General features: G+C 43.5%; 1 protein-coding gene across 1 annotated transcript in view; it reads right to left on the bottom strand.

Moving 5' to 3' along the window:
• Nucleotides 1-19,296, bottom strand: part of POU6F2 (POU class 6 homeobox 2) — a 440,175-nt gene that overhangs the window by 1,229 nt on the left and 419,650 nt on the right. The window contains exons 10-11 of the mRNA XM_038740542.1: nucleotides 9,819-9,984; nucleotides 4,197-4,365 (exon numbers count right to left, since the gene is read on the bottom strand). Of these exons, the coding sequence (XP_038596470.1) occupies nucleotides 4,197-4,365; nucleotides 9,819-9,984 (335 nt within the window). The remainder of the gene's footprint in view (nucleotides 1-4,196; nucleotides 4,366-9,818; nucleotides 9,985-19,296) is intronic.

The following is a 19,296-nucleotide window of genomic DNA, read 5'->3' as shown; positions in this document are numbered from 1 at the left end:
CTATAAACTCCGATCAAAGCTTTAATTCTACACCAAAATAATTTTCAGGACCCTCCGAAACTTTAAGACAATACTGTAATAACAGGAAATGACATCAACGGCAACGCGATTCCACGCTTCCATTCTCAATTGGCTTTTTCAGTATTTTTCCCTTCTTGAAACCTTTCCTCTCCCCTCCACTCCCACTGACTTTGAAAATGCCACAGCTTTCTTACCACACAGCAAAAACTGCTGGGGCATTCAGTTGCAGGCTTCTTTTCTCTGTGTCTCTCCCCAGCCCACCCCGCTTCTATGAAAAAGCAATTTTCACCGTATGTAAGTTAACACGGTGTCCCTTCTGTGGGTAAAGCATAGCTCTACTGCAGCATTCAGATCAAGCAGCTGGACACTTTGTAATTATCTTGAATTCCCCCCAAACTGGTTGTGCTCAAACAGCCTCATGCCTTCCAGATGAACCCCAGTATAATGGTGTGCTAATATGCCACGGCACCAAGCTGGGCTTATTGTGGGATGTCTGCGATTGCACTTGAATGATATCATTTCCTGTAAATGAGGTCTTCTCGGTATCATTTTGCCATCAGAAGTCTGTTGCTACATTGGATTTTACAAATAACATGTGAAATACCTAGGACAAATAGACACAAAGCAAATATTTCCTGAGGCTAATTTAACAGCAAACTGACATCTATCACCAGAATCGAAAATCTTCTCCATCTCTTACGTTTCTTGAGTTCCTTGGGTTTTCAGGTTTTACATTCAATTCCTCATCCTAACTGGGTCTTCTTTGTCTCTGTTCTCTGGACCCTGGCTCCTTTTTTTTTTCTTAATGGTATTTGTTAAGCCCTTAGTATGTGTCAAACACTGCCCTAAGCACTGGGGTAGGTATGAGTGAATTGTTGGACATAGTCCCTGGCCCACATGGGGCTCATGGTATAAAAGGGAGGGAGAACACTGTATTTCTGAGTTTGCTGAAATGCAAAGGCCTTGGGGATGACTCCCTTCAGCTCCTGGCAGTGCTCCTAAGGGCCATAATAATAATTATGGTACTTGTTAAGCGCTTGCTGTGTGCCAAGCCCTGCTCTAAGCTCTGGGGTAGAGACAAGTTGTCCCTGTTCCATATGGGGCTCACACTCTTAATCCTGATTTTACAGATGCGATAACTGAGGTTCCAAGAAGTGAAGTGACTTGCCATAGGTCACACAGCAGAGACATTGCTGGGCCAGGATTAGAATCCGTGTCCAATTCCCAGGTCTGTGCTTTACCCACTAAGCCACACAGCTCAGTGCTTGCTTTGGGTGGCCAGGCTTTGACTGGTTTCTTGGGCCAGAATCCCCACAGGGGCTGGGCCTTTACCCTCCATGTTGCAGTGTTTCATAGATTGTGAGCCCCTCAAGGGACAGGGTCCCAGTCTAATTCCCACCATTTAGAACAGGGCTTAATAATTACTGTTTCAACTACTGCTATTACTGCTACTTCATGGTCAACCTCGGGTTAGAGATTTATAAGCCGTCCTGACTGGGAACTTCAGAAGATTTTTCCCAGGGGTATTTTTCACATTCCTACACCGGGTGGTGGGGAAAAGGACAGACCAGGGAACTTGACTGTATTGTACTTTTCCCAAGCACTTAGTAAAGTGTCTGCACACAGTAAGAGCTCAGTAAATAGCATCGATTGATCGACAGACCAGGAACGACACAACGAGGGTCTTCTGCGGCAACTATTTTTCCTCTCATTACCCAGCACCATTACTGTTATATTGTTTACTTTAAATGACCGGGTGACGTTCTTGTTTTAGAAATGTGGGTTCTGGTAAGCTCAATGCGGGCAGGGAACGTGTCTACAAACTCTGTTATATTGCACTCTCCCAAGCGCTTAGCACAGTGCTCTGCACTGTAGATGTAAGTGCGCTATAAATAGGAATGGGGTGCCAAGACAATCAAAGGTTATATTCCACAACAAAAATTGCCAAATGGATTTCCATATATCAGCCACGTCCACAGGGAGGAGAGGTCAACACCCTCGTTCAAGAAAAGAGGTGGAGAAACAGCTCCACTCTTGGGAGGAAAGAGATGCCTTTTCTTCCCAATAACCCAGAATTTTTGCAGGGTCTGGAAAGCCATCAAAATGCTCCCCAAGAGGAGGGAAAGGCCTGGGCAACTGTGTGAAATGGGGTCCTGCCGAGATTCCTATCCAACTCCTAAATGAACCTGACTTGGCATTTTTTCTTAATGAGATTTCGCTCCGGCTGGATTTACATTTTAATCCTGGCACACAGCTGTTTTCTCCCCCTCGCAAAGTAGTTGTGAGGGTGAGCGAGGAAGCTCAGGATGAAGCACTTTGAGAAATAAAAATGCCAGTGATGGCCAAGTGTTCTCAGTAGCCCATCCAATCTTAAAATGAGTCTTTATCTTGCTTTCATTCAAAGCCCATCAGTGATATTAATACTTAATTCCTCCTCTTTGAGAAGAGCCCAGGAACCGTATTGTACAGGAGGTGCCACACAAACACTTAATTTGTAAGAAAATAGAGGGAATATAAGACGAGAAGAGAAAACCAGAATTTATCTTGTAAAATGATGCAAAGGAACATTTGAGCAAAAACTAGCCAGGGGCATGCACCTAAAAGCCTCATCTGGCGTTTGTGCCTTTTACCAGAAGAATGTCAAGAGTAAAACAAAATGAATGCTTAGCAACAGGGAGCAATAGTATTCATATCATTGGTGTGGCTTGTTAGTGTTGATGCCTTAGTACATGTTGTTTGGTGTAACATTATGCAAGTCTTGAAACAAATTTCCAAGCAGTAGAAGCCGTGTATAGACTGAATAAAGGTTATTTTCTACAGGGAGGTATCTTATAAGAAAAAACAGTAGGGGAGGCCATAGAAGTGAGAGGATCCTATGGAGCTTTTTGTATTTAACAACAATCAATGGGTTTTATGGAAAATCATTGAGCAAAATGTGAGCGGCAAGCTCACTACCCCATACTGATGTTATTTATAACCTTAGTCTTAAACTGCAGGGAAAGTACACTTCCGTTCTTTGGGGAATACATTAAAAGTATAAAGAGCAGATAAAAAGACAGTGCATTTCATGGATCACCAAGAACAAAATCCACTTAAATGAGTTTAGAGTTGGTTTCTTGGCTTTCGCTGATGGAGAAGGGCTGGGCCCAAGAGGAAAAAGCTCTTTCCTAAGTGCGTTTGGTACCTCATGCATAAACACGGGATTAGTGTAACCTACATGCATACACGGTGTTCGCTTCAAACTGCTTAACTTGGACCAACTGTAACTATTACAAATCTACCATTTGGTTTAAAGTTGGGGCTGCTTCTCTTTTTGAAAAAAATTCCCCTTTCCATTTTTATTTTCCTACTTTGGTGTTTTTGGAGGAAGTCAGAGAGGTATCCTTGGGGTGGCACGGGGAGGTGGGAGAGGGGCTTATTGCCTACTTGGCTTCATTTCAGATGGTGATTCTTGTCATCTTATAGGGCACAGTGGGAAGATCCTGAGCTAGAACATGAACAGGCCTGCATTCTCGAAAACATCTTTGCCATCACGAACCCCTGCCTGGAGATGCTGGCCCAGGACGATCAGGATTCTTGAAAACCTAGATCTCATCATCAGGGATTCCAGATCCAGCTCTGAACTAGGGATCTGGCTTCCATATCTTTTGTTCTGCACTAGTGAAGCAGCGTGGCTCAGTGGAAAGAGCCCGTGCTTTGGAGTCAGAGGTCATGGGTTCAAATACCGGCTCCACCAATTGTCAGCTGTGTGACTTTGGGCAAGTCACTTCACTTCTCTGGGTCTCAGTTACCTCCTCTGTAAAATGGGGATTAAGACTGTGAGCCTTCCGGGGACAACCTGATCACCTTGTAACCTCCCCAGCGCTTAGAACAGTGCTTCACACATAGTAAGCACTTAATAAATGCCATTATCATCATCATCATCACTACATAGACCAGAGATTTTGGTGTGGATTATCAAACAGAGGCAGAAAGCTAACTGCACGCCTAAACCACCGACCCCTTCTAAACAAGCAGTTTCCCGCCGAAGTTCCGAGGAGAGACGTCCATCTGGAGTACCCCGGCTTGCCGGTCCCCGCTTTCACAGCGGAGGGGGAAAAAAAACACAGTCTGAGACACGAGCAGGAGGGAAAGTGGAAAAAGCAGAGGATAGTACTGGTGTTGTAACGTGTTACCTGCAGATGGCAGACTGGCTATAGGCTGGGCCCTCCGTAGCGCTCAAGGCCTGGCCTACTTGAGTTTGGGTCAAACCGAGAGACAGGCGTCGGATTTTAAAAGCTTTGGCAAATTCCCGGATTTCCTCAAGATTCACCCCGTCCACCTCGCTGGCGGCTGTCTGAGGATCTGTGGAGACGTTGGCGGAGAGAGGGTCAAAACGTCACACTGCAGAGACACACCATGTTAGCTGTGTTTTACCCCAAAGCAGATTCCAGGTGAGGAGACGAGAGGGGAACGGCCTTGTTTTTGAAAATCCAAGTTCATTCCCACCTAAGATTCTTCATTTTTCAACCTGCACCCTAAGCTGTTTACCACTTCCTGCTGAGATTTTTCTTCCCAAATGAAAGACCACCACCAGACCTATGGTTTCTCTGTTGCAGGAAGGAGAGATCTCGGAGTTTAATAAATTTGACCAATGAAAAAACAAAAAGCACCCAAACTCCAGATCAGGTGCTTACTGATAAAGGAAACAGAGGGAATCGGACTGGAGTCTCGATTTTTCATTCTACCTGTGTTCCTTCAAACTACCCATCCCACTTTCAAGATTTCCGAGTCTGAGTGCCATCAGGCTACAATACCCGTGGCAGCACAATCCTTAGTTTTTCATTACACTCTCAGGCGATAATACCCACGAAGAGGTATGAATACATTTATCCCTTTTTTTCAAAGCAGAGTTTACTGACTCCAAACGCCTTTGTCCCTGGAAGGGCACGGAAATGAAAGAACGCCCCCGTCCACAGGAACGCTTCTTTGGTTCTGGAAAAACTAGGTCAATTTAGGACTTATCAAGGGAAATGACAAACCAGCTGGAGAATGAAACTCCTCCCTTCCCCCTTCCTCCCCCCCCCCAACTAACCCTTGCCCCCAAGCTACTGATCTCTGGATAAATAAAAGCCTACTCCAAAGTGGAGACAGCATGGGCCTGGGAGGGTGGACAATTTCAAAGAGACTGTTCAACCCTGCACAGAGCGAAGGCATTCTCCCAGCAAGAGATCTCTATTCTTCCTCCCCTTTGCTCCTAAGACTTCTTCAATTTCAGTCAACGAAGGCAGGGGTCTGAGGATCAGGGCCAGTGACACTACTCTGCTCATTGCAGCAGTAGAAAGGACCCTAGTGCTGGCTGCTGCAATTTGCATTCTCAATCTCTCCGGCCGGGAGGCTGGGGAAACTCTAATTAGGAGGTAAACTTTCCTTTAGGATTGAGTCACCAAGTACACATTCTCCCACATTAGGAGAGGGGTTTTTCGTTGAAGGCTATTGGCCTGCTCTCCCTAACCTTGCTTCGCTCAGATTTCCGATGACATAGGGTTTTTGGCTCCTGAAGGTTTAAAATCAACCTGAGCATTTAAATGAACATTTTGTGGAACTGGGCTAAAGTTAGAACTGGTGTTTTGGGGGAGCTTAAATGCTAACAAACATATAGAACAGAGATTCAAGCTTTCAAAGAGCTATTTTGTCTCCAGAAATGTTTTTTTTTTTGAGTCAGGAAAATTTTAGAGACAATCTGATTGGTCCATTTTGTAGCTGGGGCAGGGCATTGTTTCTAAAAAATCTCTCCCAGGCAGCACAAAAGGACTTCATGGATTTCTGGTGTGATCTGACCTGGTAATTTCATTTGAAACCTGGTCTATCCCCTCTGCTTCTTAATTAAAGGGAAGAAGGAAAGCAAGGAAGGAGGAAAGAAGAATGAAGGAAAGGAAGGAGGAATGGAATAAGGAAGGGAAAGGAAAAAATGCAGGGATGGAGGGAGGGAGGAAAGGAAGGAGGAATGGAAGAAAAGGAAGAAAAAAGGGAGGAAGGAAGGAAGAGAAAAACAGAGAAAATACAACTCGGTGCTACAGAAGGCAGTGTGGCCTGGTGGAAAGAGCAAAAACCTGGTGGACAGAGGGACTGGATTCTAATCCCAGCTCCTCCACTTATCCTCTGTATAAATTTGGGCAAGTCACGTAACTTCTCTGTTCTTCAGTTACCTCATCTGCCAAATGGGGATTAAGTCTGTGAACCCCTGTGTGGGGCAGGGATTGTGCCCAACCTGATTAGCTTGTATCTACCCCTGTGCTTAGTACAATACCTGGCTCATAGTAAGCACTTTAACAAGTACCATAAAAAAGGTACCCAACCTGTAGAAAGTGATTACCACTATATCATTACCTCTTTGCACCTAGCTGTCCTGTTACTAAAATATGGAGCATTCTTTGGAAGATGCCTGGCTAGGACTCACATCTTTCAGAAGAAAGACTCCACATTTTGCACCTGGGTAAGTTTCTTGGGTTGAGTGATCTGTGTGTCTCACCACGGTTCAGAGGATCAGCCCCACAACACCCGTGTACCTATCCCTAATTTATATAACAAAAAAAAATCAATGGTATTTGAGCACTTACTATATGCAGAGCACTAGTAATGTTTATCTCTCCCTCTAGACTGTAAGTTCATCGTGGGCAGGAAACCCTACTACCTGTATTCAGCCAAGCTCTCAGTACAGTGCTGTGCACAAAGTAGACACTCAAATCAATGTGATTGAGTCTCAGAACCAGTAATCAGGGAGCTGTGGTGGCTGGGCCCCAATGGAGCAAGTCAGAGCATGGAAGGACTCTTCTTGCAGGAGACAGACTTACCTCTGGGCCCTTTTTTTCTTGTTTCATTGATATTTCAAGTCCTCTACTGGAGAAAGTGAAGGTCAAAGAGTTCAACTTTGGACAATACTACTTTTCATTTGGACCAGTGCCAGAGGAAGTGAGTCCTTAGAGGCTGAGGAATTTAAGTGGATTTTCAACAATTGTGAATGCAAGTAGCCTGAATTTACCTATGTGTTAATGGGACATTTGGGGACCTCGAGCCTGCCAGCTGACAGCCTGAATTATGGCAATTTAAGTAGTCCCCTCCCATGGCCTGTAGGATGCGGCGATATCTCTGCATAGCCTGGGCCTGTCACCCACATTCTGTTTTAATAAACATTAGAGTTCTGCTATCCCTGCCACAAGCCATGTCACTTTGCATTGAGTCACATCATGTCACATCAGCAATTGTGCAAACCTGATTGAGATTCAGCAGGGATTAGGGGGCAGTGAGTAACCCCACCAGGGTAAATCGCACACACCCACTAAGCAAATTAAGTATCTGTGCAAAGCTGTCCTCAAAGTCTGAACGGTTCTAGAAAATTCCTGCCTCTGGCCATCCAAAGGCCTACTTTCCTAAAAGGGTTGATGAGTAGAAAAACAAATAACAGTGTGTGCTAAATCCATGGAAAAAAGAAAATGAGAAAAGGCTCAACCTGCAAGGTCCTCCCCATTTTTTCCTTGATGTGATATCCGTAACATAGAATCGCTCCCTTCTTGGAATTCCAGGAGATGACAAGGATTAAGAAACTCCCCTTTAAAATATAACTGCACTGCTTTTACTAGGAGTGTCCTGCGGTAGTATGCATTGTTTGGATTCTGCTTTCTATTTCTCTGAGAAAGCGTGAGCCCCTCGATTTCCGAGGTGATGCTCATTAGTGGTGGCATGAAGCTGACAGACAGAGGTTTGAAGATCAGGGGAGAATCTGAGCAAGAGTATTTTTTAAAGTATGTTTATAATGAATATGTTTAGTGAAAGACACTTTTTGGCTAGTCAGCTTTCTTGACTTGTCTCCTGAGCAAGAGTAGGAAACCTTGTGTAAAACAGATTTTAGTAATGGTACCTATTAAGCTTTTACTCTGTGCTGAGCACTGTACTAAGCATGGGGTAGATACAAGATAATAAGGTTGGACCCAGTTCCTGTCCCTAACAGGGCTCATCGTGAAGCAGTCATCTGGAAAAATATCTAGTGTTTTTTAATCCACTTTTAATTTAACCAAAATTCATCTGGATACACTACCTGAGTGTTGTGAATGAGACTCCCAAAGGGCTGTTCAAGTACAATGAGGTGGCCCAAGGCCAATAAGGAAGAAGCAAGACAGCTCTCAGGTGACTCTCAAATCAGACAAGAGACTGAACTGGCCCAGCAGGTAAGGAATTCCAGACAGGTGCCAGATTTTTAGATAGAGCAAATGTTTCCCTGCTCAACAGCTCCTATCCTTTTGCCAAGTTGGCTCAAATTTTTAGGCATTACCACTATAAGTACAGTTTATTCTAAAGGCTTTCATCCTGCAAAATAGTCCCTCCCACAATTTGTGGGTTAAAAACTGATTAAGGAATACATACTGCATGGCTTAGTGGAAAGAACACAGGCCTAGGAGTCATGAGACCTGGGTTCTAAGCCCAGCTCTGCCACTGGCCTGCTGTGTGACCTTGGGAAAGTTCCTTGGCATCTTTGTGCCTCAGTTTCCTCACCTGTAAAGTGGGGATTCCCTCCCTCTTAGATTACGAGCCCCATGTGGGACAGAAATTGTGTTCAACCTGCTGTAGAGCATACCTACCACGGCACTTAGTATGGGGCTTGGCATACAATAAGCACTTAAATGCTACAGATGTTATTATTGTTATTCTTACTACAACTGGGTAAGAGGTACAATAAAGAGGAGTCACTGATTTTATCAGAAGGATGGGCCCCATTTCCCACAGAACATACAGTCTCAGGAGAGGGGGGAATATCTGGCATTCAAAAACTTCCCTGGACAGCTATTGATTTTATCCACCATACATCCTTTCAGAACTACTCAGGTTCTAATCCCAGCTCCACCACTTGGCTCTGGGACCTTGGGCATGTCCTTCACTCCATGCCTCAGTTACCTCATCTGTAAAACGTGAATTAAGACTGTGAGCCTCTTGCGGGACATGAACTATTTCCAACCTGATTAGCTTGTATCTGCCCCAGTGCTTAATACAGTGCCTGGCACAAAGAAAGTGCTTAATAAATGCCACAAAAAAACTACCCAATATAAGGTGGTATTCTGTATATTTCCAGCACACATCAGCACACCTATTGCTGCTGATATTTACTTAGAAAACAGCATTTTTTTCTTTTCTTTTTTTAATGGTATATTTTAAGTGCTTACTATGTGCCATGCACTGTACTAAGTGCTGGGGTAGATGCAAGCTAATCAGGTCGGACACAGTCCACGTTCCCCCATGGGGCTCACAGGCTTAATCCCCATTTTATAAATGAGGCAGTTATGGCACAGAGACATGATGTGACTTGCCCAAGGTCACCCAGCAGACGTGTGGCAGAGCCAGAATTAGAACCCGGGTCCTACAGACTCCCATGCGTGTGCTCTATCCACCAGGCCACACTGTTTCTCATTGCATGGGGCACAACATCCAGAGGAAAAAACTTAGAACTCAGACCAAGGGACTGGTTTGGTCATATAGGGTTCTGTTGACTTATATGTTATTTAATCTATTTTCTGGTGATGGGAAAGGACAGGCTGACAGCTTCTGTCCATGGCCACTCTGAGGAGTCTATACTTTTTCAGGTTGCAGTCTCCTTGGAAACACAGGTTCCTCCCTTCCTCCCCCGCAGACCACTGGATTGAGACAATCTAGGAATTTTTCTACAAGGAGCGGATGTTTCCTTACACAGTTGAGAGACAGAGAAACCAGGCGGATAAGCAACAGGGAGGCAAACAGATGCAATAAACAGAGCCAGGAGAGATACTTACTGCTGACTAATTGGCCAACACTCAAAGCTGAAGAGGAGGAGGATGAGGAGGAAGAAGAGGAAGCTTGACGAACGGGGCTTTGAGACATAGATGCTTGACTGTGAGCCAAATGCAGAAGGTTGGCTTGGGCCCCTTGACCCACTGGCGTCTGGGAAGGCTGGTGAAGCTACATGTTGAAAAACGTAAGAAAGTGACAATTTAGAAAATCAAAACCTATCTCCGACATGAAAAGCATTGACCTGTGACACAAAGCCCCTCAGTTTTCTCTTCTGAGGGCCTACCGTAGAACAGATACTGTGCAAATGTTAAAGTAAAAACTCTTGGGAGCAGAGGCTAGGTGTTTTACCCTTTCCCCAGGGTTTAGTACAGTGCTCAGCACACAGTAGGCATTAGTAAACACGATCTGTTGATTATCTGGTGAATTGCCCAGGATTTTTCTTGGCACTTGATATTTTGTGCAGTGCTTGACAACCAAATTAGGTTGGTAGCATCCTTCTACCTTCTACAGAACCCAAGGAGACTAAACATGCTTTCAAATCCATCTATCTAGAACCCATATCCTTCTGGTGAACCCAAAAGGGGGAACTAAAGCCCTCAGACCATGCTGAGCTTTCCCCAAGGCTCCCTGTGAAACTCAGGTTAAAATAAATGGGCGTTCGAGGTAGGGGCTGTTGGTGAGGTGATAGCCTTCTAATACCACTGATTAAGAACCATCCAGCAAGGAGCAAAATCTTATTCTGAGATGGGGAGAGGGTCTACTATTCAGTAATTAGAAGGCTGACAGGCTTTCCTGTCAGGTGAAAAAGAAGGTTAAACTCCATAACAGGATGGTGGGAGATAGAGTTTTTATATTGCACTTAGCTGGACAAACAGGCCCTTTTAGTTGATCGACAACACTAAAATTTAAAGTAGCTCATAATCCAAAAGCATTAATAGTCAGTGCTGAAATCCTAATTATTATGCTCCCAGCATTTGCCAAATGTAATTAGCTCAGCAACATATGGCTGTGTTCCATCCTCTGAGCACAAAATTAACATTTTAATCCAGCAAATTCTTTCTTCTGTGGGACACCAATAAAGGCTGAAGATGAAATCTCTTTTTCATTTACTAAATTAAGTTTGGCTTGTATTTGCAAGCAGACTGCCACCTCTAATCATCTGTTTCTTTTTCTAAATTCAGTTATTGGTCAGAAGTACTCAGTTATGAGTTGCCAAGCCACTGAGCAGTCTTCACAGTCTTGCTCTTCTAAACAAACCTTTCGAGAAGGACATGGGGCAAACCCCACAGACCTATGACAGGCCAGGATGTAATGACAACCCATGTTAAAATTTTGTCTATCTCAGAAAAAAAGAACTTAGTCCTTTCTCTGGTCTCATAACACTCATGTGGAATGCAAAAGCCCGTTGACACTCATGAATAAGATAATTAAGAGAAAGCAGACACTGAAATGCATTTGATCGAGATTCTGGTGCTTAATATTCAGAGGAAGATAACTTTGTGAAATGGTGAATGGGCCTGGTTAGCCTTCCTTGCCAAAAGGAAGTACTGAATTTGAATATGCCTGAATAAGCACACACCCAACAACTCCTCTTGAAATTTATGGCTTCTCAGATATTGACTGAGCAGCGGCATTCTCAAATACTTGAAGTTCATAGTTGAACAAGGACCGGCTGAAACATTTGAGATGTGAACAGCCCTGAAACTCAAATGGGAATGCTAACCCAGATGAAATTAGGCAGCATTACAGAAGAGTAGAGGGAGAGAGTGGGAAGAATTGTAGAGGTAGAGTCAGAAAAGCAGATACATGAAATGAAATGCAATTTACGGGGCACAATAAAAGGAAATAGAAACATCTTAAAATACATCAGGTGCTGGACGAGGAACAATAAAAACGTTTCCCTTTTAGCATATAGGGTGGGAACTTTCTAGACAAAAGCTATCGAAAGGGCAGATGATGTACCAGCTCTAACTTTAATCGTCCCCCAAAGTCACCTGTAAGCTTACAATGGTGCATGGAAATCCCTGGGATGGCAGAGGAAGAAGCCACATAAAAAATGGGGACACATCAAGCTAAACATCATTTCAACAAATTTTCATGTATTCTTATCTATAGGTCCCAGTGATCTTTTTCATCAGGAAATGTTTATAATTCTGGCCCTGCCTCCAGCAGGAAACCCAGAGGAAACTGGGTAGAAAATACTAGAGGTTGAGTCTTCACAGGACAAATGTATTTTTGAGAAAGAAAGAAAGAGATTTGGAGAGAGATGAAACAATGATGAAGATGAAACAATGTGTCCTAGTGGAAAATGCACGGGCCTGAGAGTCAGAAAGACCTGGGTTCTAATCCCAGCTCCAACCCTGGTCTGCTCTGTGACCTTGGACAAGTCACTTTACTTCTCTGGGCCTCAGTTACCTCATCTGTAAAATGGAGATTAAGACTGAGAGCCCCATGTGGGACATGGACTGTGTCCAACCTGATTAGCATCTATCTACCCCAGCACTTAGTACAGTGTCTGACACATAGTAAACACTCAACAAATACCATAAAAAAATCCTTCATTTTCTAAGATGATGCTACTGATGATAAATTGTTATTCATGCATGTGGCTGTTACTAAAAAAAATTTGCAAATCCAACATCCATCAATCCAATCCATCCAATCCCAACAGCACTTACGTACATATCTGCAATGTGTTTATTCATATTAATGTCTGTCTCCCCTCTAGACTGTAAGCTCACTGTGGGCAGGGAATGTGTCTGTTATACTGTTATATCATTCTCTCCCAAGTGCTTAGTATGGTGCTTTGTACACAGTAAGCACTCAATAAATACAATTGAATCCATTCTATGGAATTTTTTTTGTGGTGCTGATGTGCTTGCCACGTGGCAGCATTTCTTCTAATCTGCCTCTCAGTAGCCCATCCTTCTGAAACCTTCTCATAAGAAAGAGCAGCTCCTTTTGACTTTCACATGCCTGTGGCCATTGCCTCCCATGGCCCACAGACAATGCCAATTCACAGTTTGTTGCAGGAATCCACGTGTCATGTGTCCAACTGAGAGACTGCATTGAAGATCCTACTGCCCTGTCAGTCATTCAGTCAATCCTATTTCTTGAGCACTTACTGGGTGTAGAGCACTGTACTAAGCAGTTGGGAGAGTACACTATAGCAGTATAACATACATATTCCCTGGCCACAATGACCTTACAGTCTAGAGGGGGAGATGGACATTAATATAAATAAATAAATAAATTACAAATATGTATATAAGTGCTGTGGGTCTGGGAAGGGGGGATGAATAAAGGGAACAGGTCAAGTTGAGGCAGAACAGAGTTAAGAAAAGGAAAAGAAGGCTTATTTAGGGAAACCCTCTTGGAGGAGATGTGCCTTCAATTAGTATTTAAAGCAGGGGAGAAGTAATTGTCAGTGATAGATTGTTGAATGCTCCAATTAGAGATTCAGCTTCATTTGTTAGAAGCCAATCCCTACTGAAGGCTACAAAGCTTTGGCCAGTTTGAGACTGCCTCCCAGCTATTCTCCTATTCATTCATTCAATCGTATTTATTGAGGGCTTACTGTGTGCAGAGCACTGTACTAAGCGCTTGGGAAGTACAAATTGGCAACATATTCATTCATTCATTCAATCACATTTATTGAGGGCTTACTGTGTGCAGAGCACTGTACTAAGCGCTTGGGAAGTACAAGTTGGCAACATATAGAGACGGTCCCTACCCAACAGTGGGCTCACAGTCTAGAAATCAATCTAACAATCAATTTATAGTAATTACTGGGCACCTACTGTAGGCAAAGCACTCAACTAATCACTTAGGAGTGTACTCCAGAATTAGGATACATGAACCCTGTCCTCAAGGAGCTTATAATCTCCCCCTTCATATCCTACAGACCACCACTCTCCCTATTTTCAAAGCCCTTCTAAAATAACATCTCCTCCCAGAGGCCTTCCCTGACTAAGCCCTCATTTCCCCAATTTACCCTCCCCTCTGTGTCACCTTTGCACCTGAATCTACACTTTCCAAGCAGTTGATATTCACCCCACCCTCCGTACATGGTATTCACCACAACCTCAGCCCCGTAGCACTTATCTATCTAACCTTTCTCTCTACCATTTTCCCTAGATTGACAGTAGGTGAGTTGATAGAGGAACAGTAAGTGAACCTGAGTAGAAGAAAAAATGTGGGGTGGGGTTTAGTGGGAGAAGAGAGTGGATGAGTAGGAGGGAGAGAACTGATTGGATTGGGAGTTTCTGCTTGATGTCCAGATGGGCAACCATTGAGGGCCTTTGAGAAATGAGGCGACGGGGGCAGATGCGCAGCAGAGTGAAATACGGTAGAGAGGAGAGAGACTGGAGCCAGGGAGTTCAGTGCTAATAGGTTGATGTTAGAGTACGATTTTTCCCCATTGATAGGGGTCATTCCCATCTGATAGGAGCCCCCTTTCAATTCATAGTTGAACAAGTTGAATGTTTATTAAACATTTTCTATGTACTAAGTGCCAAGGTAGGTATAAGGTTATCAGTATCCTCATTTTATGGAAGAAATTAAGAGATATTAAGTGGTCTCTCCCAGCAGACCATTGGCAGAGCTGGAACTCAAATCTGGGAAGGGAGGTGATGGTCTTTGGCTGATTGAGAGACTGATCTAAGTGACTCTCTTCGATTAGATTAAGGTAGGTAGGCTGTACAAGGGAAATAGCTCTACAGCCCCATGTCTTACCAAAATGGCTCACAATACTCTTAACTTTGGGCGGGTGGGGTTTTTGCACCTCTCTCATAATAATAATAATAATGGTATTTGTTAAGTGCTTACTATGTGCCAAGCACTGTTCTAAGCACTGGGGGATGGGAAGATACAAGGTCATCAGGTTGTCCCACATGGGGCTCATAGTCTTAATCCACATTTTACAGATAACTGAGGCACAGAGAAGTGAAGTGACTTCCCCAAAGTCACACAGCTGACAAGTGGCGGAGCCGGGGTTAGAACCCATGACCTCTCAAACCTGTGCTCTTTCCACTGAGCCATGCTTAGAGGGCAGATGTTGTCTCCTCCAAGGACTGCTTCTCTCTGCTCTTCTTTTCTGGGTCTTTCTAGACATGTGTACCTGAAATAGAATTTTCTAACCAAAAATAACGGAATCCCCTTTGGTTCCCAGATTGTGTTCCTGAAACGCCACCTGACATCGGGCTTCCTATTGAAATGCTACCTTTGCCATTTGTTATGCAATAGTCCTAGTCAGTGATGCCAACGGGAAACTGCTAAATCTACCAGTAACTGAAATTAGTGACATATCTACTCTTGGCAGGGTGATCACAAGAACTGGAAGTGAAGCCCAACTAATGGATCAAAGCAGAATGGCCTAGTGGCTAGAACATGGGCCTGGGAGACAAAAGGACCTAGGTTCTAATCCTGGCTCCACCACTTGTCTGCTGTGTGAATTTGGATAAGTCACTTAACTTCTCTGTGCCTCAGTTCCCTCATCTGTTAAGGGTGTTAAGACTGGGGACATGGACTGTGACCAATCTGATTACCTTGGATAAGAACAGTGCATGGCACATAGTAAGTGCTCAACTAATTCCATTTTTTTGTAAAAAAGCATAAAGTGAGCTATTTCTGGGTTAAAACCATGGCCCATTCAGCCAAGTATCTTGTCAGTGACAGTGACAACAGATTTCTTGAAGGAGCAGTATGAGAGGAGAGAAACATCCATCCAAATACACAGGATTGTTCTAACATTCCTAACTTAACCCTCTATAGCTTTAAACTAACATTCTAATAACCTTTCTTGCACCTACTGATAATTTTGGCTTGTACTACTCTGTATAGGAAAGAATTCCATACACTATTATGTTAGGCCGTAAACTTCTTCTTGGCAGGGACTGTTTGTACAAACTCTGTTGTACTTTACTCTCCCAAGCACTTAGTTTTTTTTTTTAGGACAGTGTTCTGCACACAGTAGGCACTCAATAAGTACCATTCACTGATTTGTTGCTGTATACCACCCTTAGACCACGGCAGTAAAGAGTACCTTAGCATATTCAGTCTACACAAACCCTATAAGCAAGCCAATGGAAGGTTTTAGTTTGTCACTATGAACAATAATAATAATAATAATAATTATGGTATTTGTTAAGTGCTTACTTTGTGCCATGCACTGTTCTAAGCACTGAGGTAGATACAAGGTAATCAGATTGTCCCACGTGGGGCTCACAATCTTCACCCCCATTTTACAGATGAGGTAACTGAGGCACAGAGAAGTGACTTGCCCAAGGTCACACAGCAGACAAGTGGTGGAGTCGGGATTAGAACCCACGTCTTCTGACTCCTAAGTCCGTACCCTTTTCACTAAGCTACCCTGCTTCAAATCCATGTGAACAGAGTTCTCTCCATCTTCAGATATCTTCTGAAATCACATCTCCACCAGGAAGTCCTCCAGTAGCAATTTCTCTTGCTCGGGGTTATATTCCCCAAAACTTCCCCTTCAGCACTTCTGCACCAACTAACTAGTAGAAAGAACATAAGCCTGGATGAAAAGAGACCCATTCATTCATTCAATCAATCATATTTGTTGAGTGCTTACTATGTGCAGAGCACTGTACTAAGCGCTTGGGAAGTACAAGTCGGCAACATATAGAGATGGTCCTTACCCAACAACGGGCTCACAGTCTAGAAGGGGGAGACGGACAACAGATTCGAGTGCCAGCTCTGCCAATGACCTGCTGGGAGAGACCACTTAATATCTCTTAATTTCTTCCATAAAATGAGGACAAAATAGACCGCAAGCCCTGTGTGGGTCAGGGACTGAACCTGATCAGATAACCTTATACTTACCCTACCACCTAGTGCATAGAAAATGTTTAACAAATGCTGTAGTTGTCGTTGGGTAGGGATTGCCTCTATCTGTTGCCAAACTGTACTTTCCAAGTGCTTAGTACAGTGCTCTGCACACAGTAAGCGCTCAATATGATTGAATGAATTATCATATTTACAAACAGCAGTTGCACTTCTGTACATGACTTATAAACGCTACTATTTAAGCGCAAACTCATGCACAATATCCGCTTCTTTCTATCTGTAAATTATTGCAATATCTGTCTCCCTTGCTTGATTGTAAACTCCTTGAGGACAGGATCCTCACAATTCTTACTTAATTGTGCTCTCTCAAGTGCTTAGCACAGTGCTCTGTCCACAGAAGTTGCTCAATAAATGCTACTAATTAATTGGCTAGTCTTAATCATTGATATGTGGGACAAAGACTAACTAGTATCCCCTGATTAATAAATTCCTCTTAAGACTGAATATGAGCTAAAGGAAAGGAAAAAACAGAACCTTGGACCAGAGACTGTAGCCTGTAGTCATGGGCAGGGAACATGTCTACCAACTCTGTTATATTGTAACATTAGTAATAATAATGGTATTTGGAAAATGCTTACCATGTGCCTGGCACTGTACTAAACACTGGGGTGGATACGAGCAAATCGATTTGGACACAGTCCCTTCTTCCATGTGGGGCTCGGAGACTCAATCCCTATTTTACAGATGAGGGAACCGGGACCCAGAGAAGTGAAGTGACTTGTCCAAGATCACACAGCAGACAACTGGCAGAGGCAGGATTAGAACCCATGACCCTCTAGCTCCCAGGTCCAAGCTCTATCCACTACGCCATGCTGCTCCCTAGTGTATTCTCCCAAGTGGTTAGTACTGTGCTCTGCACACAGTAAGCGCTCAATAAATACAATTGATTGATAATCTCTAGACTGGATGATTAAGAAGAAAGGGGAGAGAGATAAAAGGTGGGACTTGAGACTGCTGCAGCCAGGAAGGCAGGCATTCTCCTGATAATATTAGAAGAAAAATGAAGAGAGGGCAAAACGAGAGTAGGAGAGAGAGCAGAAAGCATGAATGCGAAAAAAAGAGAAACAGAGGTGGGAGACCACTGCATCAGCCCAAGGACGTGAGAAATATATCCTGGAAAGTAACTGCAGAATGTTACTCTCTTTGCTACTTTTTAAAAATTGTTTTTATGGTACTTCTGAGATGCTTACTACATAGCACTGAACACTCTCTTAGTGCTGGGCTAGTTACAAGATAATCGGGTTAACACAGTCCCACATAGGGCACAGAGCCTAAGGAGGGTGCGGGAGAATGTGCATCGAATTCCCATTTTACAGATGAGATAACTTAGGTAAAGATAAATTACTTAATAATAATAATAATAATTTTGGTATTTGTTAAGTGCTTAGTAAGTGCCAAGCACCGTTCTGTGCCAATCCCTGTCCCACAGTCTTAATTCCCATTTTACAAATGAGGTAACTGAGGCACAGAGAGGTTAAGTGACTTGTCCAAGGTCACACAGCAGACATGTAGCAGAGTCGGGAAGAGAACCCACATCCTCTGAATTCCAGGCCCGTGCTCTTTCCATTAGGCTACTATGCTTCTCAAAAATTCACGATTTGAATGCGGGACCACTTCCACACCCAAAGTGAGAATCATATCCCTACACTTGCCCAAGGTCACAAAGAAGACAAGAGGCTTTATGACCTAGTAGAAAGAGCAAGGGATTGGGAGTCGGAGGATCTAGGTTCTAATTCTGGTTCTGCAACTTCTCTGCTGTGTGACACTGGGCAAGTCACTACACTTCTATGTGCCTCAGTTACCTCATCTGCAAAACGGGGATTCAATACCTGTACTCCCTCCTACTTAGACTGTGAGCCACAAGTGGGACCTGGTGATCTTCTACCTCCCCCAGTGCTTAGTCCAGTGTTTGGAACACAGTGAGCACTTAACAAATATCACAATTATTATCATCATCATTATTATTATTATTATTATTATTATTATGTGGCAGAGTCAGAATTAGAACTCAGGTCTTCTGCCTCCCAGGCCCAAGCTCTTTTCACTAGGCCATGTCATTGCCCATCTCATGGGGACTTGGGAGCCCTCAGTGGGAGATAGTGAACACTTTGTACTTCCCAAGCGCTTAGTACAGTGCCCTGCACACAGTAAGCGCTCAATAAATATGATTGAATGAATGAATGAATACATGACAATTTCCAAACCAAGACTGAGCCCTGAATCTGAACTGATGTGATCTTATTAGAATAAGTTCTCTCTTCGTCAGTCTTGGAAGTTGTTTTTTTTTTTAAATAAATTGCTCTATCTTTTTTTCTAACCTGATTTCTGTATACACAGATGAAAGCCAATCTAAGGAAAATCCAAGAGGATAAAGATAAGCTAGGTAACTATTATTCAGAGAAAATTTCAGAGCTGGTACCTAGGCAGCGGATGGGTTCAACAACAGGAAGAATAAACAGCTCAAAACTACCTTCCAGGCCCCTGCACCAGAAAGCCTTGACTTTTTCTTTTTCTAGGAGGATAGGAGGACACCAAAACATGTGAGTGAGGAATAAATCTGAGCCCCTTCTTACATTGTCTATAACTGTGCCAAGTATTTAGGGAAAAAAA

This window comes from Tachyglossus aculeatus, chromosome 2 (assembly GCF_015852505.1).
Source record: "Tachyglossus aculeatus isolate mTacAcu1 chromosome 2, mTacAcu1.pri, whole genome shotgun sequence".
Taxonomy (NCBI): Eukaryota; Metazoa; Chordata; class Mammalia; order Monotremata; family Tachyglossidae; genus Tachyglossus; species Tachyglossus aculeatus.
Note: the sequence above shows the minus strand (reverse complement) of the source record. Positions and strands in the feature narration are given on the sequence as shown.